Source organism: Sapajus apella, unplaced genomic scaffold (assembly GCF_009761245.1).
Source record: "Sapajus apella isolate SASKATOON/1434 unplaced genomic scaffold, GSC_monkey_1.0 scaffold136, whole genome shotgun sequence".
In the NCBI taxonomy this organism is placed as follows: Eukaryota; Metazoa; Chordata; class Mammalia; order Primates; family Cebidae; genus Sapajus; species Sapajus apella.
The window spans coordinates 1392875-1410749 of NW_022437076.1; the positions used below are offsets into that span (position 1 = coordinate 1392875).

The 17875-nt window shown below is 51.2% G+C and overlaps 1 protein-coding gene across 1 annotated transcript; it reads left to right on the forward strand.

The window, feature by feature from the left end:
• The first annotated feature begins 10836 nt into the window (after positions 1-10836).
• On the forward strand, positions 10837-17697 carry TIMM22 (translocase of inner mitochondrial membrane 22). The gene is made up of 4 exons (XM_032263468.1): positions 10837-11351; positions 14239-14435; positions 14931-15003; positions 17102-17697. Exons 1-4 carry the CDS (start codon positions 11114-11116, stop codon positions 17176-17178), a joined length of 585 nt encoding a protein of 194 aa, XP_032119359.1. The 5' UTR covers positions 10837-11113; the 3' UTR covers positions 17179-17697.
• The last annotated feature ends 178 nt before the right edge of the window (positions 17698-17875 follow it).

Here is a 17875-nt window from a genome sequence, read left to right on the forward strand (position 1 = left end):
CCCCCTCCTGCCCCCGCCCCGTCCCTCATTCGCCCCGCCCCCTCGTGCCCCCCGCTTCCCCGCGTTCCCCCTGCCCCTCCCCGTCCCCCCAGGTGCTGATGGGCCCGGGTCCTTCTGCGGGGGCAGTCCTGGCTGGACACGGACTTCGGGTGTTCCTGAGCTGGTCCAAGGGGGCCGAGGACGCCTCGCCGCTTCCAGTGGGTCTGGCCGGCTGCCGGGAACCCTGGAGGCAGAACAGACCCCCGATACCTGCGCGGGGTGGGTCGCAGCGTGGGGATCGGTCCGGGGGTCAGCCCCGCAGATGGATGCGAAGGGTCCCGCGCGCTTCTGGAACACGCTGGCCGCGCTCCCGAACCCGCTCGGGCGCCAGGTCAGGTCTGTGGATCGTTGAGAACATTTCTAGGGATTTGTTCTTCTACCCGCGGGCGGGATGCTCTCGGCGCTTAGGGAGAAACTGGATGAAGCAGGTGGTCCGAGGTCTGGGGCGGGTCCTCAGGCTCCCAGTGCCTCCCCCGCCCCCACGGCCGCGCGCAGCAGGTGCAGGGTCCGGCTCGCCATGTGGAAGATGCAAACCCGCCGCTTCGGAGCGTCCCCCGCCACCGAAGGGCAGAGTGACCCCTGAGGCCGAGCGGACTCCCGCTGTGAAACGATCCCGGCGGGACACCAGGCGCCACGTCACGTTACGGCGGCTTTCCGCGCACACACACCACGGGACGCCTTTCGGGAGCGAATTTAAACCTCAGAATGTAACGTCAAGCTTTCTGCACAAAAACGCTTTCACAAGGAAGGTTGTCCATTTTTCTAGGGTAGAGTAAGGAGGGGTACGGGTTTTCAACGGGGCGAAATGTTACCGTATAAAACAGGTGGAAGCGGGTGGCGATGGAAGCCGAGAGTGGATTGGCGTCTCTACAAGTTATATGCACTTTCTCAGTCACCTCCTCGTATCGCTCATGACACAGCTGAGACCCTAGGTGCAGAGGACTGCCTCCAAGCACGCTAGAACCCTGCTGCAAAGTCAGCTTCCACCTTGATTCTGAGGAGACTCACACTGAAAGTCTGGCCACTGTAGAGACAATATCATTATGAAACACACACAGAAACCATTACTTTTTAGTGAAAACTTTTTTTAAGGGAGTTTAGCTCTTGTTATCCAGGCTGGAGTGCAATGGCGCGATCCTGGCTCACTGTAACCTCTGCCTCTGGGTTCAAGCAATTCTCCTGCCTCAGCCTCCCGAGTAGCTGGGACTACAGGCGGGTACCACCTTGCCCGGCTACTTTTGTATTTTTAGTAGAGACGGGGTTTCTCCATATTGGCCAGGCTGGTCTCAAACTCCTGGCCTCAAGTGATCTGCCCACCTCAGCCTCCCAAAATTCTGGGATTACAGGCATGAGCCATCACCCACCCTTGGTGAAAACATTTCAAGCTACTCATATCATATATATTAAGTTACTCGGTATCTTTTAAAATCCTGTAAATGGGTTACAATGTTTTATCATCTCATCCAAATTCTATTTGAAAAGTCCATGCATTGAGTTCGTAGATTACGAACTATTGAAAAAGCATGAGATTCCTACACTCCGACACTTTCAAAATTATGAAAACTAAAGGAATATGCTGGGCATGGTGGCTCACACTTGTAATCCCAGCATTTTGGGAGGCCAAAGTGGGAGGATCACCTGAAGTTGGGAGTTCGGGACCAGCCTGGCCAACATCGGGAAACCCTGACTACCAAAAATACAAGATTGAGCCAGGTGTGGTAGACGGCACGTGTAATCCCAGCTACTCAGGAGGCTGAGGCAGGAGAATCACTTGAACCCGGGAGGCAAAGGTCGCAATTGGCCAAGATCACACCACTGCACTCCAGCCTAGGTGACAGAGCAAGACTCCCTCTCATAAAAAAGAAACGTGAAGGGGCTATCAGCATTTACATGCTATGACAGCCAAAGGACAAGGCACTTGTGAGCAGGCAATTTGGCGGACTACAAATATTAGCATACTTAACTTTGGTATACGTGGTGGAGGTCTGATATAAAGAGGAGGTTTGTTCCGTATTTTGCTTTTCTGATTTTACAGGAAAGCACTTTCCACTGGAGTGTGTCCAAACCAGCATCTGGCACGTGGGGAATGCACATGAAATATAAATAAAATTTAGAGAATTGTGGATGCAGCAGGCCTTGGTTGGAAGCCAAATATCGCAGCTGCCTTTTAAAGGGGTGTGGAAAGAGGGGATTTGCAATGGAAATGGTCCCCAAATCATAATTCTAGTGGGTGTTACAAGAAGCCCAAACAGAGTCATTTGGCATCCTGTGAGGAATTAGCCAGTGTCCTCTGGCTTACAGAAATCACTCTCTGTTTATGTGGTACACTTAAGGAGAATGTCCCTACTGGTGTTTAGCTAGTGACGGTACATGAATTGACTTGGCTATTATGAAAATTATTGTTTCAAAATATGTATGAATGGCCAGGGGCGAAGGCTCACGCCTGTAATCCCAGCACTTTGGAAGGCCAAGGCAGGTAGATCGCCTGAGGTCAGGAGTAAGACCAGCCTGATCAACATGGAGAAACCCCATCTGTACTTAAAATACAAAAAAATTAGCCAGGCATGGTGGCACCTACTTGTAATCCTAGCTACTCAGGAGACTGAGGCAGGAGAATCGCTTAAACCTGGGAGGCAGAGCTTGCAGTGAGCCATGATTGTGCCATTGCACTCCAGCCTGGGCAACAAAGCAAGACTCTGTCTCAAATACGTGCGCGCGCGCGCGCACACACACACACACACACACACACGAATGAGCCTCAACATGTATTATACAGAACAGACATATTACAGAGTTTTCTCTTCAGGAATTGCATTCTAAGGCACATGATGTCATACAAAAGTCACATGGAATAAATATTTATCACTTTTAAGATGCATAAATCAGACCTTGGTCTTCACAAACAGTAACACCTGTGACTTGGGCTGGGTGTGGTGGCTCACGCCTGTAATCCAGCACTTTGGGAGGCCAGGTCAGGTGGATTGCTTGAGCTCAGGAGTTCGAGACCAGCTGGGGAAACATGGCAAAACCCTATATCTACTAAAAATTGGTTGGATGTGGTGGCACGCACCTGTGATCCCAGCTACTCAAGAGGCTGAAGTGGGAGGATAAACTGAGCCCAGGAGGTTGAGGCTTTCGGTGAGCGTGATTGTGCCACTGCACTCCAGCTTGGGTGACAGAGCATGACCCTGTCTCAAAAACAACAAATATTAGCTGTTGTGGTGGTATATGCCTGCAGTCCTAGCTACTTAGGAGGCTGAGGTGGGAGGATTGATTGAGCCCAGGAGGTTGAGGCTGCAGTCGGCTATGACTGCACCACTGCTCTCCAGCCTGGGCAACAGAGAAAGACCCCCCTTCACAAAAAAAAAACGGAAAAAAAAAAGCATTCGTAACTCATGGGAGAAGGTCAAAATATCAACATTAACAGGAGTTTGGAAGAAGATGATTCCAACTGTCACATGTCTTCCGTGAAGGAAGAAAGCACAGATGTGGGCCAGGCACGATGGCTCATGCCTGTAAGCCCAGCTACTCGGGAGGCTGAGGCAGGAGAATGGCTTGAACCCTGGCAGTGAGCTGAGATTGTGCCATTGCACTCCAGCCTGGGCAACGAGAGCGAAACTCCATCTCAAAAAAAAAAAAAAAAAAAAAAAAAAAAAGGCCGGGCGCGGTGGCTCAAGCCTGTAATCCCAGCACTTTGGGAGGCCGAGGCGGGTGGATCACGAGGTCAAGAGATCGAGACCATCCTGGTCAACACGGTGAAACCCCGTCTCTACTAAACTACAAAAAATTAGCTGGGCATGGTGGCGCGTGCCTGTAATCCCAGCTACTCAGGAGGCTGAGGCAGGAGAATTGCCTGAACCCAGGAGGCGGAGGTTGCGGTGAGCCAAGATCGCGCCATTGCACTCCAGCCTGGGTAACATGAGTGAAACTCCATCTCAAAAAAAAAAAAAAAAAAAAAGTGCAGACGTGGTAGAAACAATGAGCGAACTAGGGTTAGAGGTGGAGCCTGAAGGTGTGGCCGAGACTGCTGCAATCCCATGATCAAACTGGAACCCATGAGGACTTGCTTCCTGTAGCAGCGCAGAGGCAGTGCTTTCCTGAGATGGGTTCTGTTCCTTGGGAAGATGCTGTGAACATTGTTGAAATGACAGCAAAGGACTTAGAACATTACATCAACTAAGTTGTGACTCCAAATTTTGAAAAAAGTCCCACTGTTGTTACCAAACAACATCACACACTACAGATAAATCTTTCATGAAAGTGAGAGCCAGTGGATTTGGCACACTTCAGTGCTGTCGGATTTCTTTTCTTTTTCTTTCATTGAGATAGAGTCTTGCTCTGTTGCCAGGTGCCAGGATGGAGTGCAGGGCTACACCACGTTGGTCAGGCTGGTCTGGAACTCCTGACCCCAGGTGATCCGCCCACCTGGCCTCCAAGTAGCTGGGATTACAGGCGTGTACCATCACGCCCGGCTAATTTTTGTATTTTTAGTAGAGATGGGGTTTCACCATGTTGGCCAGGCTGGTCTTGAACTCCTGACCTCAAGTGATCCACCTGCCTCAGCCTCCGAAAGTGTTGGATTACAGGCAGAAACCACTGCACTGGCCTAAACATAACTTTATATGCACTGGGAAACCAAAAAATTTGTGACTCACTTTATTGTGATATTAGGGTGTTTTTTTTGAGATGGACTTTTGCTCTTGTTGCCCAGGCTGGAGTGCAATGGCAGGATCTTGGCTCACTGCAACCTTTGCCTCCCGAGTTCAAGCTATTCTCCTGCCTCAGCCTCATGAGTGGCTGGATTACAGGCGTACACCACCTGGTTAGTTTTTTGTATTTTTAGTAGAGACAGGGCTTCACCACGTTGGTCAGGCTGGTCTGGAACTCCTGACCCCAGGTGATCCGCCCACCTGGCCTCCCAAAGTGCTGGGATTACAGGCATGAGCCGCTGTGGCTGCCGTGGCTGGTATTTATAATGATGTTCTTTCACTACCCAATATGTATTCCCTTTGCTTTCAGTAAGCTCCTCAGCGGGTTGTGGTCTTTTCCTGGTGAGTGACCCAAATCTTCATTCCTGAAAGGTCTGGGCCCTTGGTAGTCCTGCCTGGATTGAATTATTGTGGTTTTCCATTGCCCAAGTCATAGGCCGTGGTCCACTAGGAGACACCCTGCAGGACCTCCTCTATGCCGGACATACCCTTGCTCACCTCAGTCGTGGACTCGTGGTGGTCCAATCTAGGACCGATCACCCTCGCCGCGGAGAACCTCTCTCACCCGTCTGTTGATTCAGAGGCAGTGGGAGGCCAAATGGGCCCAGCAGGAGTCTTCTCTGGAAGTTCAATGGCATCACGGTGGGGTCTCCTGGGGGAAGCATTCCTCCGTTTGGAAATAAGACCCCTAGGCCAGCAGAGCAGAAGGTCACAGGAACAGGAAGCAAACATCTTGCTGCTGGGGCACTAGGGGTACTAGCGACTGGTGCCACTCTCACTGCCACCCCTTGATTCCTGGACCCATGAGTCCTGGCTGTGGGAGAAACAGCACCCTACACTCCATCCGGACTCAGAGCATATGCTGCCTCCTGGAGAACTCTGCCCCAGCCCTCCAAGGCCTTGCCACCCAGCTGGCGCTGCAATGGAGTCTTCCAAAGGCCATCCCACCATTCTATCAAACCAGCTGCTTCAAGATGGTGGGCAGATGGTAAGAGCACTTAGGACGTTTTTATTTTATTTATTTATTTATTTATTTTTAAAGACGGGGTTTCACCATGTTGATCAGGCTGGTCTAGAACTCCTGACCTCAGGTGATCCGCTTGCCTTGGCCTCCAAAGTGCTTGGATTACAGGCGTGAGCCACCACGCCTGGCCCTTTAGGACGTTTTTAGCAGTGAGTCCATGGGCATGGGCTCACGGCCATGCTTTCTTTGCTGAGAAGTGGGTTCCTTGGTCAGAAGCAATGTTGTGTGGTGTACCCTGACAGCGGGTGAGGCAGCCTGTAGTCCATCGACACGGGAGATTTGGCAGGAGCATGGCACGCAGGGAAGGCAAATCCCGACCTAGAGCAAGTGTCTGCTCCAGTGAGGACAAAATGCCGCCCCTTCCGAGATGAAAGTGGTCCCATGTCGTCAAGCTGTCGCTGGGCAGCTGGCTCATCACCCCTGGGAATGGGGGATATCTGGGGCTCAGGGCTGGTCCTGGCTGCTGGCAGATTGGGCACTGAGAGCAAGCTGTAGCCAGGATGATGAGTAAAAGTCCATCCTGCGAGCCCACGAATAAGCTTCACCCTTGCCCTCATGGCCACTTTGTTCATGAGCCCACTGGGCGGTAACAGCGGCGGGGAGAAGAAGCTGACCGGCATCCACAGCACGGGCCATCCTCTCACTCCGTCACTCAGCATTGACATAGCACACAGGTGTCTTTGTGTTTTCTGCCACACGCCTCTTCCCTCAGTTTCCTTGTCACCAGTTTTCCAGTCACATTCCCTCCAAGTCCCTGACTCTCCCCCAGATCACTGGCTACAGTCCGTGAATCTGTATTGCTCTCACCTGTAGCCGTTTCTCCTTCCGAGCACAATACTGCTCCAGCTTCTGCTGGCTGAGAGGGTCCACCTCCACTGCTGCCCTTCAGGGATGTCCAAGAACAAGGCTGTCGGGCAGCAGCTGCCCAGTTCTGGACGGTGCCTGTACATGGTACAGAAGAAGCAGGACGTGAGTGTTCCCTTTCTCTGTCAGCTGATCAGGGGGACTCTCTGTGGCATAGGTGCTGGGAGAGAGAAGGTGGCGGCGTGGAATCGCGGGAGTAAGAATCACATGCTTTTTTTTTTTTTTTTTTTTTTGAGATGGAGTCTTATTATTGTTGCCCAGGCTGGAGTGCAGTGGTGCTATCTCGGCTCACTGCAACCTCCACCTCCCGGGTTTAAGCGATTGTCCTGTCTCAGCCTCCTGAGTAGCTGGGATTACAGGCGCCCACCTTTTACACCCGGTTAATTTTTGGTATTTTAATAGAGACGGGGTTTCATGTTGGCCAGGCTGATCTCAAACTCCTGACCTCATGATCCATCCACCTCGTCCTCCCAAAGTGCTGGGATTACAGGGGTGAGCCACCGTGCCCAGCCTGTAATTGTTTTTTTATTTACAGAAACAGGTTTTGGCCAGCCATGGTGGCTCATGCCTGTAATCCCACCACATTGGGGGTCTGAGATGGGTAGATCATTTGAAGTCAGGAGTTCAACACAGCCCAGCCAACATGGTGAAACCCCGTCTCTACTAAAAATATAAAAATTAGCCATGCATGGTCATGGGCACCTGTAATCCCAGCTACTCAGAATACTCGGGCAGGAGAATCACTTGAACCCGGAAGGGGGAGGTTGCAGTGAGCCGAGATGGCAGCACTGCACTCCAGCCTGGGGGACAGAGCGAGACTGTGTTTCAAAAAAAAAGAAAAAAAAAATAGGGTCTTGCTCTGCTGCCCAGGCTGCGGTTTAGTGATGTGGTCACAGCTCACTGAAGCCTCCAACTCCCAGGCTCCAGTGACCCTCCCATAGCAGCCTCCTAGGTAGATGGAACTACAGGTGCACTCCACCATGCCCGGCTAATTTTTTTTTTTTTTGGCACGGGGGTCTCACTATGCTGCCTAGGCTTCTTGAGCTCTTGGCTTCAACTCATCCTCCCAGCTTGGCCCTCTGAACTTCAGGGATTACAGGCATGAGCACCCGGCCCCATTTGTAATTCTTTTACATGCTGAAACACACACACACACACACACACACACCAAATATAATGCTTATATATATATGTATGAAATAGATCTGGAAAGACATTTGAGAAATAGTAACAGGTTGCTTGGGGAAGGAAACTGAAAGACTCGAAATAGATGTGAGAAAAATATGGAAGATAGTATTTTACTCCAAAAAATAGTTTTTGAATTTTTGAATAAGAACTTATTCAAAGAATAAGCTACTATAAGTGCAGAACAAAATATTTAAAATACAGCAGGCAGTTCTGAATGAAAGAGAAAAATCCCTCACACACGGAAAATCGAATTCCATTATAACAAAGCTGTTAGTATAAAATGAACATTTGATGATAAAAGATGAGGAAAGTTTTCTCAGTCCACTTCATTTAGGAAATAATTGATTCCATGAAATCTGAATCAAAATGGATGTAAATAAAATACTTATCCGGTATAATTGGGAGTTGCCTATAAAAGATTTTATTTGTACGTTAATGGCGTATTAACAATTTCCTTTTTTGAGACAGTCTCAATCCTCTCTCTATGATGATAAACACACAGTGCTGCTAAGTGACCTTCACTGTGGAGATGGGAGGGAGGGGACCCTGCCCAGAGCCTGGGGTGCTCTTCCTCGCCTGCTGCCTGTGAGTCCCCATGACTCTCATGGCTGGAGGCCCCACACCCACTTCTGCAGCCAGCCATGTCAGGCCTTATCCCATCCGTCACACCAGGCCAGACAAGCAATGTCCTCTTGTGGGGAAAGTCACCTCAGAGAGAAAGCTGGGAGCCTCCGCCCTCATATAAGACCTGACTGGGTATTCCATGTTGGCTGGGTATTCCATCCTGATCCCAGAACAAAGTGTCCCAAAAGTATGGCTTCGAGGAGGGCTCCCACCCATTTCTTCTCTGGGGCCCAGAGACCCTTAAAAGAAGGACGCTTCGGCCAGGAGCAGTGGCTCACATCTGTAATCCCAGCACTTTGGGAGGCCCAGGCTGGTGGATCACCTGAGGTCAGGAGTTCGAGACCAGCCTGACCAACATGGTGAAACCCCGTCTCTACTAAAAATACAAAAGTTAGTCAGGTGTGGTGGTGGGCATCTGTAATCCCAGCTACTGGGGAGGCTGAGTGAGGCAAGAGAATCGTTTGAACCCAGGAGGCGGAGGTTGTGGTGAGCCGAGATTGAGCCATTGCACCCCAGCCTGGGCAACAAGAGTGAGACTCCACCTCAAAAAAATAAACAAATAAATAAGGACGCATCATATCCTCTTACAGCTCAGGCATATCTGTGAGGCTTTGGGCTACGGAATGCCCCCCAGTCCTTTTGAAGCGGTTTGCGCAGCCTTCTGAATAAAACGACCACTGTTGACTTAGAGGACTCTTTTTTTTTTTTTTTTTTTAGACAGGGTCTCGTTCTGTTGCTCATGCTGGAGTTCAGCAGCACGGTCATGACTCACTGCATCAACCTCCTGGACTCAAGCAATTTTCCCGCCTCAGCCTCCCGAAGGGCTGCGATTACAGGTGTGAGCCACCACGCCCAGCAGAGGAATCTTTTTTGATCAACATCTTCTGAGAGTCCCTGGCCCAGGTGGGCAGATGTTGCTATGGCACTGCCTTCAGGCCACCAGCAAAAAACGTGCTTAAACGCCCCAGAGGTTCCCAGGCCACATTTTCTTCATACAAGGAGTGCACATGATGCCAAAACGTTAGCATTCATGGGACCGAAAACCCCTCCTCAACATCCCCTAGGATTTTCCTGGATACACCCGAAATCTGTTCCCCACTTCTGCACCCTACCAGCCCCTAATTCTGGTTTCCTCAAAGAGCAGGAAGTGTTCATGGTTCCCAAAATATGCCTGCAGTGAATGGTATAATGGTAAATGTTTAACAACAATAACAAAAAGACCCTAACTCGCCAGGCGTGGTGGCTCACGCCTGTAATCCCAGCACCTTGGGAGGCTGAGGCAGGCGGATCACTTGAGGTCGGGAGTTTGAGACCATCCTCGCCCACGTGGTAAAGCCCCATCTCTACTAAAAACACAAAAAAAGATTAGCTGAGCGTGGTGTGGTGCCCTTGTACTCCCGGCTACTGGGGAGGCTGAGGCAGGAGAATTGCTTGAACCTGAGAGGCAGAGGTTGCAGTGAGCTGATATGGCACCACGGCACTCCAGCCTGAGCGACAGACTGAGACTCCATCTCAAAAAAAAAAGAAGAATTTTTAAAAGTAAGGCAATAAATTATCAGGAATTTTTGGGCTGGTTGTTAAGCACAGTTATTAAAAATTACATTCTATACATTTATTATTAAATTATATTAAAAATAGGTAATATATGCTCAAAACTCATCACCTCAAAATTTTACTACACGGTGCTGTTGACTTTATTTACATAGATTGTTTATGGTGGCAAAAACACTATCTAACCAAGAGCTGGTTAATCTCTTCCCAATTCTATGGCTGATGACCTCACTCGGTAGTTTGAAATTAGCCATGATGGGAATTCTTGCACCACACAAGTCAGCGAATGCTGTAAGCTGGGATCTTTTTTTGTTTTTTAGATGGAGTTTTGCTCTTGTTACCCAGGCTGGAGTGCAATGGCACACTGCAACCTCTGCCTCCTGGGTTTAAGCCATTCTCTTGCCTCAGCCTCCCGAGTACCTGGGATTACAGGTGGGCGCCACCATGCCCAGCTCATTTTTTTTTTTTTTTTGTATTTTTAGTAGAGACGGGGGTTTCACCATATTGGTCAGGGTGGTCTCGAACTCCCGACCTCAGGTGATCCACCCGCCTCGGCCTCCCAAAGCGCTGGGATGACAGGCGTGAGCCACCGCACCTCGCCTTACAATGACAGCGTTAGGCGGAAAGGGCAGCGAGAATGCTCGCGTGCCCCCTGCCGGCGATCCGGAGCATGGCGGCCTCGGAGCTCGCGGCCGCTCCTCACTCACCTCAGGAGCTCGCAAGAGCCCTGGCCGGGACCAAGGCGCGAGAGTTCGCGCGACGCTTCCGGGGAAATGTAGTTGATGTCGGGTTGGAACTACATATCCCGGTAGGCACCGCGCTGCCGGATTGCAAATACAAATCCCGGTACGTACCGCGCTGCAGCCCCGAACCTGAGGGCGCTTTCTGGTGGGTCTTCATCTCGTTTGTCTGTGACATAGAGAAAGCTGCTTTCACAAGAGGCTTTTTGTTTTTGGAAACATGATAGCGCTTTCGCTGGGGTTCGCAGGACGGTGCTTGCGGCCGCGGCGAATCTGCCGTTGCAGTACGGTGGTGGTCTCAGGACCCGCCACGTGACGCTTGTCGAATCTGCTGCGGGGAGAACGACGCGAGGGTTGCTTGGGTAGCGACTGTCATGGCGACCGCCTCCCCCAATGCCGGGGGCTCGGCGCCGGAGGCAGCGGGTTCCGCCGAAGCCCCGCTGCAGTACAGCCTTCTCCTGCAGTATCTGGTGGGTGACAAGCGCCAGCCGCGGCTCCTGGAGCCTGGGAGCCTGGGCGGGATCCCAAGTCCAGCCAAGAGCGAGGAGCAGAAGATGATGGAGAAGGTGATGGAAAGCTGCGCTTTCAAGGCTGCGCTGGCCTGCGTGGGAGGTGAGGCCGGGCTAGTGGGACCCCGGGGAGGCGGAGGGTTTGGACGGCAGCGGGGACCTCCGCCGAGAAGACCACGCGCCTGGGAGGCGAGGGACTGCGGGCCTTGATCTTGGCCGGACCCCCGCCTCATTCCGTGAACTCGGGCGTCACCCCTCCTCTCCCCTGGGGTCAGCTTCCCTTACGGAGAGTGGATCCGAGAATCGGTGCTGTGTTTGGGCCTAAAAGTTACTACGTGGGTGACTTCGTTCACCCGTTAATTCCCTTAGATTCGCTCATTCTCTTAAACTATTCATTCGACAGATTGTTCCTAAGCAACTATCACATGGCAGGCGGTGGGATTACAGGGTGAAAGAGACGAGAGCCTGGTCCGCATGGGGCCGGTGTTGCACTGTGTGGAGAACATTGCGCGGGAACGCTGCAGAAGAGTGATGGAGACTAAGGAGCTGCACGTGCAGACGTCCCCAGGGCAGCGATTACCTGAGGTTTGAAAAGCTGAGAGGCCTGTGTGACGCGGCAGCAGCGGGCAAGGAGAGAGAAGCCTGCCCTGGCTTTCGGTTTCTCCCTTAAGCTTTTCGGAGATTTGAGAACGTACAGTGTCCCTTCTGTGGGCAGGGTAACGAGGTTGACCACATTTGCAGACGAGTTTGTCTCACTGAGAATGAAAGACATTTAAGAAATGAATATAGGGAGAGTGCCAGTGAAAACAAGTGAGGTAGGAACAAGAAACGTCTTTTTTTGGTTGAGGAAGACCATAGAAGAGGTGCTACTGGAGCTGCATCTTCAAGGATTGAGAAAATACAGGTAGGCGGGGTATCCCAGCACTTTGGGAGGCTGAGGCGGTAGGTCACTTGAGCCCAGGAGTTCGAGACCAGCCTGGCCAATATGGCAAAACCCCAGCTCTACAAAAATTATATAAATTAGCTGGTGTGCACCTGTGGGCCCAGCTACTCAAGAGGCTGAGGTTGGAGGATCACTGGAGCCCAGAAGGTGGAGGCTGCAGTGAGCTGTGATCGAGCTACTGCACTGTAGCCTAGGTGACAGAGCAAGTCCCTGTCTCAAAAAAAAGGGTCAGCCGGGCGCGGTGGCTCAAGCCTGTAATCCCAGCACTTTGGGAGGCCGAGGCGGGTGGATCACGAGGTCAAGAGATCGAGACCATCCTGGTCAACACGGTGAAACCCCGTCTCTACTAAAAATACAAAAAATTAGCTGGGCATGGTGGCGCGTGCCTGTAATCCCAGCTACTCAGGAGGCTGAGGCAGGAGAATTGCCTGAACCCAGGAGGCGGAGGTTGCGGTGAGCCGAGATCGCGCCATTGCACTCCAGCCTGGGTAACAAGAGTGAAACTCCGTCTCAAAAAAAGAAAAAAAAAAGAGCTGCAAAAAAAAAAAGGGTCAGGTGCGTGGCTCACACCTGTAATCCCAGCACTTGCGGAGGCTGAGGCGGGTGGATCACAAGGTCAGGAGATCAAGACCATCTTGGACAACGTGGTGAAACCCCGTCTCTACTAAAAATACAAAAATTAGCTGAGCATGGTGGCACATGCCTGTAGTCCCAGCTACTTGGGAGGCTGAAGCAGGAGAATCACTTGAACCAGGAGGCAGAGGTTGTGGTGAGCCAAGATCGTGCCACTGAACTCCAGCCTGGGCGACAGAGCAAGATTCTGTTTCAAATAAAAAATAGAGTCTGGGCGTAGTGGCTCATGCCTGTAATCCAAGCACTTTGGAGGCCAAGGCGGGCAGATCACTTGAGGTTGGGAGTTTAAGACCAGCCTGACCAACATGGTGAAACCCCGTTTTTAAAGAAAAAAAGAGAAAAGGAAAATACACTTAGGCAAAGGAGAAGAGAAGTGTTATTTCAAGTTTGGGGTTGAGTGGGCGATTTGGGCTCTTTGCTTATAGGCATTAGGGCAGTAGTTGATATTTTTCATGAAGAGTAATAAGTGGTAATGAACATTATCAATTAGGATAGAGTGTGTTGAAGGAAAGAAAAATCTGTGGCTGAGAAGGCCAGAGAGGAAGTTCACTAGACTGAAGCTTCATGAGGGCGTGGACTGGGTCTTTGTTCCTTACTCCGCCTGACCCTAAGAAGTCACTGATAGAGTTGTTGAAAGGACAAATGGAGTCTTCATCGTGCTCATGGTTGAAGCGGTGGAGGCCCAGACTGGGATGACAGTTGTGGGCAGAGACAGGGATGGACTGGACTTGAAGAACTGGCAGGAAAGATTCTGCTGTGTTTCACGACTGAATGGTGACAGGAGGAAGCAAAGCAGAGGCAGAGGTGCTCCGAACGCCGGGAGATGGCATGGCTGGAAAGAAGGGGCCACAGGCAGCAAAGTCTGGAGGGAGGTGCCCATGATCTTATTAATCTCACACTGACCATGAAGTCATGAGGGGCATCCCTATGGGAAAGTCAGATGTGGACAGCAGTGTGAGAGTTGCCGCTGACTAGCTGTGTGGCCTTGGTAGAAGTGGCTTAACCTCTCTGAGCCTTGGTTTATCTATGGAAAGGAGAGGCTGATAGCATCTGTCTCGCTGGATGACTGTGAAGAATAAGTGAAGCTGTGACTATAACGTGCCCGAGTGTAGTATCCGGCATGTGCTGCTCAGTGAAGCATTGCCATGGATGTCACTATGGTCAAGAGAGGGATTGCAAAGCTGATTGGTGAACTTGAGAGTGGCTGGTTTACATGTGAGAGAGTGTAGCGAGCAGAGAGGGTTAAAGGAGCGAGAAACCCTAGAGGCAGAAGATGATGTCACAGTAATAGACCCTGGATTGTGTCCAGCTCTCCACCAGGCAGGTGGAGTTCGAGTGGCAAGAAGGGGGCGTCCCTTCCAGTACGATCCCAGTGCTGTAATCCAGAAACCTTCGCCTCTGTGCTTGCCTCTAGGATTTGTCTTAGGAGGTGCATTTGGGGTGTTTACTGCCGGCATCGATACCAATGTGGGCTTTGACCCTAAGGATCCTTACCGCACACCGACTGCAAAAGAAGTTCTGAAGGACATGGGGCAGAGAGGAATGTCGTATGCCAAGAATTTTGCCATCGTGGGAGCCATGTTTTCCTGTACTGAGTGTTTGGTGGAATCTGTAAGTGTCTCTGCCTTCTGAGAAATCCCTGGTGGGGCCGCCATTTTAAAGAGAAATTGCTCTTTAAAAGTCATTTGCAAGTTGTTACAGAAAGCATCTCGGAGCCTCAGATACACTCTAGGTTTAAGTTCCAGAAAATAGTCCCTGTTGCAAACTTTTGGTGTGTTTACAGTATGGGCTTGCATTATTTTTTACTTTTTGCAGGCTAGAAGTTAGCTAATGATTTAAAACACGAGACTGTTGGAGAGCCCCTTTAGAAATTTTGATTCCGTTTCAAGTGCTGGACTTGGTTTCGGCACTGTGGCGCCACCTGCAGGAAGCGCCTGTGAGCACATACTGTATACACGTGTGTCCTGCACTGTTAGAACTGTGCTTTTGGGAAAGATGGGGTTTCCTCTGGGCAGGGACTCAATGAGCAAACTAGAAGCCCTGTGTATTTTCCCTGAATGGACTTGTGTGTTTCTCCGGCTCTAAAGTGTCCTCCTCTGCCCACAGTACCGGGGGAAGTCGGATTGGAAGAATAGCGTCTTCAGTGGCTGCATCACCGGAGGAGCCATTGGTTTCAGAGGTTGGTAAGCGGCACGTGGATGCTTTTGCTTTGTGGCCTTGGAGAACGTGCTGAGGCTGCCGTTTCCAAACATAGGAGTTGTCCAGGGACACTTGATCTCCCTCCCCCTGACCAATACATCACGGTCGTTTCTGTGTGAACTCAGCTTCGGAAACTGGCTGGAATCTAGATGAGGTTTCTGATCCCTGGCACTGTCGACATTTGGACCAGATGAACCCTTGCCGGGCCTGGGTCTGTTTTGTGCATTCTGAGGTGTTTAGCACAATCCCTGGCCTCCACCCACAAGATGCAGGGAACCCTGTCACAACTGCTTTTTCTTTTTTTTGGAGGCCAAGTCTGACTCTGTCACCTGAGCTGGAGTACAGTGGCAGATGTTGGCCACTACAACCTCTGCCTACTGGGTTTAAGTGATTCCCCTGCCTCATCTCCCGCATAGCTGGGATTACAGGTGCCCGCCACCACATCCAGCTATTTTTTTGTATTTTTAGTAGAGATGAGGTTTTGTCATGTTGGCCAGGCTGGTCTTGAACTCCCAACCTCAGGTGATCTGCCTGCCTTGGCCTCCCAAAGTGCTGGGATTACAGGTGTGAGCCACTGCGCCTGTCCAGTTGTAACAACTCTTGATGTCCCTGAAAGTCTCCCTGAGGGGCAAGTGACCCCAGGTGAGTCACTGATCCAGATCTAAGAACACAGAACTGCCCATGCTGAACATACGGGAAAACCTCCTCACGGTGAGTGATCCTTGCACTCTGTCGGTGCGGGACACAGAAGCTGGGCTGTGTCCATTCAGCCCAGGCCACCCCACGCAGCTGACCATGCCGAGCTTTTTACTCTAAGCATTTCAAGAATTTAGACTTTTTTTTTTTTTTTTTTTTTTGAGATAGACTCACTCTTGTTGCCCAGGCTGGAGTGCAATGGCGCGATCTCGGCTCACTGCAACCTCAGCCTCCTGGGTTCAAGTGATTCTCCTGCCTTAGCAACTCTTGCGTAGCTGGGATTACAGGCTCCCACCACCACACCTGGCTAATTTTTGTACTTTTAGTAGAGACGAGGTTTCACCATGTTGGCCAGGCTGGTCTCGAACTCCTGACCTCAGGTGATCCACCCGCCTTGGCCTCCCAAAGTGCTGGGATGACAGGCATGAGCCACTGCACCTGGCCGACATTTTTCTCAATAATTCTATACAGTTGTCAGTTTTAATTTTGGATATAAATGATGTAACAGTAATATCTTTCTGCCCTCGGGGATTCCGATTTCTACCCGTTGAATGCTAAGCGCAGATATTCTGGAAATGCTCGATTATCAGCTGTAAAAAAAGAGAAAACGGCCGGGCACGGTGGCTCACGCCTGTCATCCCAGCACTTTGGGAGGCCGAGGTGGGTGGATCACCTGAGGTCAGGAGTTCGAGACCAGCTTGGCCATCATGGTGAAACCCCATCTTAAAAAAAAAAGGAGAAAACCAGTTTGCTTGCCGTTTCCCTGTCAGCGTGTCCATCCGAGTGTGGAGGGCCTTGGGGCCTGACTCCTGGAAGCATCAGTGCTTTATCACTGGACCAGTTTCCATCTGTCATGCCCCGACTTGGAGCAAAAAGCCGGTTTTCTCGTCTTCTGGGAGACAGGATGATTTGCTGTCGTGAAAACCTGGTTTTGTTGCTCTGACACCGTTTGTGATTGGTGGAGGAACTTCATCGCCTCCTTTGCTCAGCTTCGCCAGGGCCTCTTTGAGAAGCTCCGCTGTCTCCAGGACTGCTTTGATCACCTTCCCAGGAATGTATTCCGTAAACAAATCAGGGTCAAAGGCCATATGCTTTCATTTGAGTCCAAGGGCTGCTTCTCTTAAGCAGTTTCCTGCCTGTGAGGGGCTATTTCCCTAAGACTAGAAATAGTCCTTGAAGGAGACAAGCCACACAAATGCAGTCAGATGAGCACGCGGCGTTAGATCTGCCCACTGCTGCGCTGATGTCTCACAGCGCTGCGATCGCTTGAATGACTTACAGTGCCTAAGCTGCTTCACACCTGAGGGTGCGTGAACCTGACGTGAGTGCATCGCGCCGCAGCAGCTGTCAGGCAGGTGATGTGATTTCTGTTTGTTTGACAGCTGGCTTAAAAGCTGGGGCCATCGGTTGTGGAGGTTTCGCTGCGTTCTCTGCTGCCATTGATTATTACCTACGCTGAGAGTGACCGCCCATGGGAAGGACGATGCCAGCCCTGGATCTGAGCTGCTCTTTGGAGGATGGTTTCTGGACCACCCCAGGGCCCTTGCTTCAGGGCCTGAAGACGTTCGTTTTCCCTCACATCGTCGGGATTCTGAGGGGCCGCCTGGCTTCTCTCCTCTGGCCTTCAGAGCAACCACACTTTGCTGCTCCTGGCCTCCAGCCAGGCCTCAGAGAGGACGTGTCGTGCCACATGCTCTCCTTAGAGCAGATCGGGAGACAGGATGTCGATGTACAGGAATTGGGCTCCACAAGCTTAGTCCTGACCACAGCTGGCCCTCTAGGTTGGTGTTGCGAACACAGAGGTGACAGTCTTTACAGGTACTGGAAGCTCTTCTACCTGGGACTCCAGGCAGCTGTCCATCTCCAATATCAGGCAGGGCAGGGCGGGTCAGTGCTGTCCAACCAATTGTATCACTTGTTTTGTGTTCTGCCATCATTGTTTAAAAAATATGCCCCCCCCACACCTTATAGTTCAAAAGGTTGGTTTATTTTTATTTTCAAATTCCCTAATTCCAAAAATAGCGCCAGGTTTTGGCCCAGAGAAAACAACTGAAGGGAAAGAATGAGAAAGCTCCCGAGGAGGCTGGGGACGGCGGGTTCTCGGGGCTCCTGGAGCACCGTGTCGTCCTCACTCTGGGGACGGCGGGTTCTCGGGG